The sequence below is a fragment of the Halyomorpha halys genome, unplaced genomic scaffold (genome assembly GCF_000696795.3).
Source record: "Halyomorpha halys isolate HHAL.00 unplaced genomic scaffold, Hhal_1.1 Scaffold169.1, whole genome shotgun sequence".
Classification (NCBI taxonomy): Eukaryota; Metazoa; Arthropoda; class Insecta; order Hemiptera; family Pentatomidae; genus Halyomorpha; species Halyomorpha halys.
Genome location: NW_027104700.1, coordinates 170054 through 179632, shown reverse-complemented (window position 1 = coordinate 179632; position 9579 = coordinate 170054). Strand labels below are relative to the sequence as shown.

The following is a 9579-nucleotide window of genomic DNA, read 5'->3' as shown; positions in this document are numbered from 1 at the left end:
AAAAGTGTCTGTTTCTGATTGCCTAGAAACCTGCCCTGAGATTAAGAGTCTATTATATTATAAAATTTAAATAAAATTCTATTATCTATTTAATATTAAAGTTTTTAATTTGAACCCAAGCTATCTTTTAGATATGAGAATTGAGTTAAAAAATATCAAATTTCAATTTATTTAATTTTAATAATTTTTAAATTATTACAGTATATATATTCTTTTTTGTGACGTTTCGCAACTTTATTGTTTGCATAGTGATCCGCAAACAGGTTTAAAAATAAGATCTAAAACATCAAGATAATAAGTGCCATAAACAAAGTGAACAAATTAATAAGTGAAATAAAAATGTACAAAACAGAAATTTGTAATCTCAACCCTCAATTTATTTATGAACAATTTTTCAACAAGATCAATCATACACATAAAAGAAAACCAATTAAATAAAATAGTCAAAATAAATCAGAAAATCCAATAAATGTAGACAATGAAAAATGGTTTGTGAACCTTACCGATGTGGAATTCCCAACAGATGTTAAACAGTTTTTGTCCCTTGGCCCTAAGCATTGTGTAGATTATGAACCCAACCAATTACCCTACCCTTAGTTTCCCTTATTAGTGACATAGAATATATTATTCAAAACAATGTAGAAGAGAATGGACTGGATAAAATAAGAGGTAAGTGTGTAAATATAATAAATAACTACAAAAATAATACTAAAAATAACAGAAACACTAAGACACGCTCTTACACTCAAAAAATGTACAAAACAACAAAAGAATTTTTAAAAACACATTCAGATATAATAACAAAAACAGACAAAATTAACCTATCTGTCGATATCCGAAAAAAAATACACTAGTAAATGATGAACAAACCTATAAAAAAGCAGGTACAAACCCAACTCATAAATTAATGACAGATACAAGCGTTACCATAGCACAGTTATAACAGAAAAAGTACATTGACAACAAAACATATTGCAAACTAATTACACCGACATCACCCAAATTATATTCATTAATAAAAACCAACAAAGAAGGAAACCCAGTAACACCAATAGTTTCATTCAGAAATTCTCCAATATATGAGTTATCAAAATATCTAGCAGATATATTAAAACATATTTCCACTAATAAATATAATATTAAAGACTCATTTGAATTTCAAAATAATATCACTGACATTAAAATTCCACAAGGGTACAAACTTGTTTCATAAGACGCATCGCCACGGTTCACTAATATACACATCCCAACAATAAAAAATATCATTCAAAACAAATGGAACAAACTTGAAACACACACAAATATTCCCAAAACACAATTTATGAAAATACTATCATTATGTACTGATAGAGGATATTTTAAATTTAATGAAAAATTCTATATCCGAAAATTCGGATGCCCAATGGGATATCCTATAGCCCTGATTTCAGCAGATATTTACTTAGAAGATTTATTAGATACGGTAATACCTAAAATAATGTTTCATATACAAATTTGTTGATGGCATCATAACCGCTATTCCAACTAAGAACAATGAAAAAGATATAGTTTTAAAGGAATTTAACAAATACGCTTCCAGATTAAATTTAACTATAGAATTTGAAATAGAAAATAAAATACCATTTTTTAGATGTACTTTAAATATAAAAATCTAATGAGGAAATAGAAAAAAAATGGTGGCAAAAACCTATTCACTCTGGGAGATACATGCACTATACCTGCCAATGTCCAAAAAGATACAAAATTAACACAGCTAAAAATTTAATAAACTGAGCACGACAATTAACATCCCCTAAATACCAAAAAACAATAGAAAACAAAGTTGTAGATCAGCTCCTATCAAATGGTGACCCACATGAACTAGTCCTGCCTGTTACTAAAGCAAACAGAAACATTGACAGAACCACAACTCCATGAAACTAACAGCAAAAGATACTACACAATCCCATATATACTCACACTCTCAGAGAGAATATAAAAAACTCTAAAGAATAACAAAGACAAAAATGATAACGCAATTACATACAAAAACACAGCCACTTTATCTAAACTTTACACCAATACGAAAGACAAGGATTAAATATAACTACAATCTAATATAGTGTATGAAATTCCCTGTGAAGAAAATTGTGGGAAATCATATTTTGGAACTTCAGAACAGTATCTAAAAAAGAAGGGTGCATCAACAAAATATAAGGTACCTCTATAACAAACAACCCCAACAAACCTGACCAAACAGCTCTCACTACACATTTTAGACAAACAGGACATCATACATCGAGAAAAAATCAACTTCAAGCGAAATTTGAAAGAAATGATCACAATAGAAAAACAAGAATCAAGCCATTAATAAAAAATCAGATATACAAAATTTAAATTCATGCTACTCTAACCTAATAAATACATAAAGACACAATTAAAAAACAAAATAGAAATAGACAAAATATCAACAATAGACTGACTACCTACTGAGGGGAAAAAAAACCAAAACCGGTACATGTGGGGAAACCTAAACAAAGCTTACTCTCATTTCAAAACCGATTCAGTCCTTCCCTAAATCTGAAGATGGTAACATCATAATGTAAAACACACTGCAGTGGAGAATTGTAAGTAATATTTGTATTAAACCATATTTTGATTGTAATATTCATAAGTCAGATATTACACTATGAGCTTGTAGTTTTGTGACATTTATTCGAAGAGAATGTATGTTCTAAAAAAAAAACTATGTTTTTCTCATTGTAAGGAATGACTATGTAAACAATAAAGTTGCGAAATGTTGCTGAAAGATGTATTAGTACAAAGTTGTATTATTGAGTAATCCTCAAGACCCACCAAAAAGAAATATGTTTACTTGATGATATAACAGTCATGAAAAAAGTTATATATATATTGTAATCTTTTTTTTTTAATAAATAGTTGTTTTTTATGTATAGATGAATTAGTTATGTTTTTATTTTTATGTATCAACCTTCAATATTGTTCATTTGTTTTGTTGAACCAAAAAGCAAGCTAATCAATTTGGTTCGGTCACAAAAAACGTTGTTCAAAGCGTCAAGATGGCGGCACTATTATCATGATTGTATTTATAGTAAATTTAAGAAAAAACAGAAGTCGATAATAAATATTAAAGAAAAATATTCATAGAGAAAGTCATAACTGTTGTGCTACAATTAATGTTTACATCGAACATCTAGGCATGAGAATGGACAAAAGAGGGAGGGACTGGGTGTTTGGAATGGCAGACAAGAGGACGTCTCCTGGAAGCTGGTGGGGCAGGCCGCCTTTGTCGATGGTAGATATTTAGAAAGAAGATCAAAAGTCAACAGTCATCTAAGAAGCGTATATCATTGCAGGAAGAAAGACACTCTTTGCTTGGATCGCCGGTGGATTGGATGTATTCTGGAAGCAAGAATAGGATCAAGTCTTTGTCTACTGTTAGTGGTAGCATCTTCAGAACAAAGACATCGAGAACCATCATCCATCACAGAAGTATATATAATTGGTTAGTTTGCTCAACATAGAATAGAATATATAGCTGATAATGATGAGTAGGTAGTTGACTGTGTGTTAAATATATGTGGAGAAGATGATTAGGGGTGTTTACTGATATAAAAAATATTTAACCATTTTGTTTATTTGGTTATCGTTATTTTTTTTTTTAAATTATTTATATGAAAAGTTACTTCACAATCTATAATTATTTTATCATTTTTAATTGTTATTTCTTTCATTCTCATTAATTTTTTACTCTACTGTTTTTAAGTCAACTTTTTGTTGCCTATAATATTATTCTAAAGAAACTTGCTCCAGGGTTATCCTCCAGGGGTACAGAGTATATCCTAGGTTTATGTTGGCAACCCATCAAAATTTCTCTGAACAGTAAATAGTCTGAAAGCCTTATGATAGGCCAATTTGAGTTATACTAACCAGAATAGGACAGGAATCATTACATGAGTAATTTGATTATATCTTCAATTTGCACTAATATAACCGTTAAATGGCCCAAAAAGTCAAAATTTATTGGTTTTGAAGAACAATTACACTGAAGTAATTGAAAAACACAACTAAAATTACTGTAATTTTAAATACTCTATAAAATTACTCCTTTAAGTCAAGTAATCGTAATTACAATTACTATTACTTTTTGACACATAGTAACTACAATTACATTTAATTGAACACATATGTGTACGGATTATTTGAACATATTTCTTATAAGCAGAAATCCTAAAAGCTAAAATTAAATCATTATGTAAGTGCATTATCATAAAATTGATTTTATATTTATTTTCAGCATCTTTAAACACATGTAAATAAATCATACTAAATTATAAATCTAGACCAGGATTCTATCTTAAACTAGATATCATTTTCATATTTTTGGAGCAATTGTAAAACAGATTTTTTCCATTTAGGTATAAAGTCTTTGTAATTACAACTATAATTTCTTGTAATTACAATTATAATTACTTGTAAGTAAAAAATAAGAATTATATCAGAATGTAATTAGTAATTGAAATTACTTAGGCTCAGCTAACAGTAATTCACCAAGTATTTGCAATTAGAATCAATTGTAATTCTGCAATTCCAATTACAATAATTAGCAAATAATTGAAATTTAAATTATTTTTTCCCCCAACTCTGATACTAACTAACCAAACAAACAACCATTGAGGGAACTATACTGAACCTCCCATATAAAAAAGAAACACCTTATCAGCTCCAATATGATAAGAAGTCAAATTTTAGTGGGCTGCTTAGCAGTTTAAAATAATCATTCAATTACATTAAATTAGGTATGGTAAAATTTATAGACTGAATAACTCACATTCGTGCTGCTTCCTTTACAAGTTCCTGACAAGACAGTTCCTTAAGTTTTAACTTTTCTATTTCAGTTTTTGCTGCTTGCTTCGCCTTACCAACAGCACAGCCAAAATACCCCTGTGAAAGAACAAGAATCAAAGAACCCTTAAAAGAGTAAAATAAAATACTTTGGCCACTATAGAAGAGCTAAAGATAGCATAAATTAGTATACACAGTGAGAAATTACTGTTAACAAAAACACACCACATTAAATGTTTTATTAAGCACAAAGATTAATAAAACAACTATTGACTAAAGAAATTATTCCAAACATGAAAAGAATGTATGAAGGTAATTCCGAACGTAATGTACCCAAAACTAAGTATCCTTTGTTTTTTTTTATTTTAGTAAATACATAATTCTGTCACCCATCCAAGTACTAACCACGCCCGACGTTGCTTAGCTCTGGTGATCGGACGAGAACCAGTGTGTTCAACGTGTTATGGCCAGTGGCACAGAATTTTGTTAATTGTCTAAATTTAGAGCATTTTAAATGTTGAAATAGAGACTACATAAATTTCCTATTTGCCTACATTCCTTGCCACTATAATTAATGCATTTTTAAGACACTGTGACACACCTTCTATATGTCCATTTCATATCCATCTTTGCTATCTCCAAGAGAAAACTTTGAACCTTATTTTTCACATTTTTCTCAGAGATAAATCCTCTTCCCAGAAAAATTTATCATTGGGTGTCAAGGTGTAGGTCCGTGAAACAATTCTGATGTTAAATTTTAACAGGTAAATCCACCATATAAGTTCCTCAAAATTGGAATTGGTTTGAGATTGTTGACTATGGACAAAATGAAAACCTTAGTTAGGGGTCAAAGTTAAATATTACTTAAGCTGGACAGGAATTATCTGAGGAAAATCGCAGGGTTACATGAGTCACTGCAGATGTAATAAACATATGTTTAACCTCAAGCTTAAGGGATCACTTCTGAGAAGATTCCATAATGTCGAGGATGAAACATCATCTGCTAGTGTGACCAATATTCAGGGTTGAGGTGTGCACTGTTTGGCGTCGATCGCATCATGGACCCTAAGTAGATTGAATTGATCAATCCCTTAAGGGTACACATCATAAGCTTTAAAAAAGCTCATTATAATGTTGTAGTGTAGCTGATGTTACACTGTTGTAATGTTGATCTGACATGGAGGGAGGCGGGTCCCACCATATGTCAGAAATAACCAGGAAGGGGGTCATAAAAAAAAAAAAAAAAGTTTAGTTTAATACTCTGATTAACAAAATAGATGTAAAGATCTTCCAAGCAGTTGAGTCAGTTTAGCTTCCTCATCATTCCTACTGTGTAAGTAGATACATAAATAACAATATTTCAAGATTTAAGAATAAACTTTAATATTTTTATTTCATAATAAAAAATAATTTCTCATATGAGAATTAAACTTTTGGGCAGAGCCGTAGTTGAAATTGGTGTGTCATGAAAAATACTTCTGCTCATTGTTAAACAAAAGTGTTGGGTTGAATTTGAAAAATAAAAATCAATACTGGCCCATTTCCCCAGGTCACCTTAAAATTTGAGTCAAATTGGACGATCTGTTTTTGAAATATCTGTCCACTATTTTCACTTAAGCAAGCTTAAACATATTTTAATTAGGATACCTATTAACCTAGAAGCAGAAGGAATCCGTCAATAGCAAAAATAAAAATTACTTAAACAGGCTGGGGTGAAGACCATTTATTTTCTTTACTTAGAGTACATAAGAGCAAGCCCATAAAAGAATAACCAATTAAAAATAAGATATCTACCCCTTGATAGATGGTGCTAAATACCAACTATAACATGAAATATCTGGGATTTTTAGCTTCCACAAAAAATTGAAATTAATATTAATACATAGTAAAATAGTTGTCAGGAACTAAAGATAAAAAATTTCAAAAATATTTACATATGAAACTCCTGAAGGGTCAATCATATACATTTCTGGACCATCTTCTTCCGTGTATGTGCTGAGAATCACGCTGCACCCAAATGGCCTTACAGCACTGTAGAGGGTATATGCATGCATGTACATAGACACTCGTTCATTTAAGTATTTAAGAGGAATACTGCTCTTATATTGAGATCTGTAATTGGCAGCTTCCGTTCTAGCAACTTCTGCAACAGCCCTTGCGTCTGAAATCAGTCCAGCGACAGCCTGAAAATAAAATATATCGAAATAACATCAAATGTACTAGGGGAATATTTATGTATTAACTAAAAGATTAAGCAATACAAAAAATAAAAAGATACAAACCATTCCAATGTGTTTGTCAATAGTAAAGAGTCTTTTATTGGCACCCGGTTCATATAATTTTGATGTGACTAATTTCTCAACAGCTAAAACAACACCATCTTTACCTCGCAGACCAATGACAGTTCTATAAAAAGTAAAATTGAAACATTAATAATAAGATACCTTGATTCAACAGTGAATTTCACAAATAGTTTTAAACTAAAACATATTGGTCTTATGATATAAAAAAAAAAATGTGTTAAAATTATTAGCTTATATAAGTAATTTTTAAAACCATGAGGAAAACTTTTCTAAAACCTTAAAACATAATATAAAACAAAAGTAATACTCTAAATAAGGAAATAGGAGAGTGGTTCAGTTATATGCAAAGTTCTAATGTTGTACCATATCCTACACTCTTATTACTACAGCTTTAATTGAATCATAACTATATGCTTCTGCTGCACTTTTTCAAAAGATATATACAAACCTCCAAGCATCCTATTCAGTTCAGATCTGGCATAAACTCTGATCACTTAATAGCATTGGGTTATAATCAACAACAATCGACAATTTTCTCATAGTGTAAAAGTGAATACATTTCCACCACCATTTCAGAGTGATATTTGGAACTATAATCAAATTGTGTACTCTAAAATATGATAACTGACAACAGAGAAGTGGATAAATCATCAAGAAGTTTTGGAGAATGTATAACTAGGAAACTAGAACTGCAACCACAAACTCAATAAACAGAAATTTACATATAACTGATAGCTCAATGCATAGAAAATGGAAATTTATATGTTAGAGTGAAATGTTGAACATAAATGTCTCTTATGACTAAACACCAATGTGAAGAAATAGTTCAATAAAACATTTAAATATAAAAAATAATTTAATAAAGGACTCATGACAAGATTCTAGAAATAAAAATTAATATTATGACGGCTAGATGAATAAGTAACAAATAGTAAACAGCAAATCATAATTTTTAGTTCAGCCTAAATAAGTCACCTCATTAAGTATCATATCATGGTCCAAGAATATATAGACATTAAAACTAAATAGAAAACCACAAAATGCTGAGACCAACCAATAGATAAGTAACAAATTCTTTGATAAATAAAATTACCAATCATGAGTCAAATCCATAACAAACAGCATTATCAAATTATCAAAAAACAGTGTTTTAAATAATAGCAAAGGTTCTAAAACTAATGAATAAATTCCTTCTTCTAAAGATGTCTTGAATTCTAAATTCACAATGCTTGGTATAGAAGTTGTACTAACAATTACTGAATATAATGCTTACCCACTATTTTCAATAGCTTTCTGAGCATATTCAACTTGAAAAACTCTTCCATCTGGAGAAAACTGTGACGCTGACAAGTCATACTAGATAACAGATAAAAGTAACTTTGAAATACTTCACAATTCAATTTCAATATAAAATAACAATTAACTGCATACCAAGAATACTGAAAGGACAAGCATACACCTATATTGATTCAATAAATATAATTAACATACCCCAGTTCCTATTGAACTCATTGTAAATTTTCAAATAACCGTTCTGAAACAAACTGTTCTTCAAAAGCACAAATTCATGGGTTTAGAACCTCCCCAAAACCGTCTACTCACAAGCGCCAATGCTAACATCATCCATTTTCCTTGTCATTGAATGTAACTTTAATGCAATATAATCTATTACTTTTGGAAATGCCATTTAATGATACGATTTCATTATTGGTTTATATATTTTTTTCATGCATTTCATTAAAATAAAATCATGAGCTTGAAACCATAGAATAAATTGATCCTTTATTTAAATATAAATGTCTCTGGTTTAAAAATTATCGATTCTAACATAGTATATTTTGGAATAGATTATAAAGAAGTAGTATTTGATATGTCGAAGTTTTAATCAAAAGAAAAGTATACAACAAAGTAAGATTCTTTATTTAAAACAATCACGAAACAAATTCATTAGGAACTATCAGGTATATACATATATGTCTATTAGCACTCAAATTGAAGCTACGTAAATGTACCATATATTAGTTTTTAATGATTATCTTCGCTCGTTGTAGTTACAATAGTATACGACAAACAAATATCGTGAAAATAAATAAAATTATACCTCGTTATTTAAACAAAAAAATAGTCAGATTCTTGAAAAACTTTATCTTGGGAACAAATTAACGCAAAGATTTCTATGAGGGATCATATTTAAGCAAATTTATAGTATAGCACTTTGAAAAAAATTCAATTAATGTTTATCATGAGGTAAATATATTTTAAAATATTTTGGAATGAGTAAAAAGTGAGCGAATTGTTGGCTCTTCAGTTTTTAGAACAACAGTTTGTTATTTTTTAAAACCAACAACACAATCATTCTCAGAATGAAATTTTCTGGAAATTGATACCTCAAAAGATTTTTTATGATATCAAATAGGTACAAAATTTCGAT

General features: G+C 29.5%; 1 protein-coding gene across 1 annotated transcript in view; it reads right to left on the bottom strand.

Moving 5' to 3' along the window:
* The window catches only part of Prosalpha7 (proteasome alpha7 subunit), a 13338-nt gene extending 4541 nt beyond the window's left edge, over positions 1-8797 (bottom strand). Inside the window, exons 1-5 of the mRNA XM_014417812.3 lie at positions 8640-8797; positions 8422-8504; positions 7128-7251; positions 6780-7028; positions 4832-4944 (exon numbers count right to left, since the gene is read on the bottom strand). Of these exons, the coding sequence (XP_014273298.1) occupies positions 4832-4944; positions 6780-7028; positions 7128-7251; positions 8422-8504; positions 8640-8660 (590 nt within the window). The 5' untranslated portion in view covers positions 8661-8797. The remainder of the gene's footprint in view (positions 1-4831; positions 4945-6779; positions 7029-7127; positions 7252-8421; positions 8505-8639) is intronic.
* Positions 8798-9579: the final 782 nt, after the last annotated feature.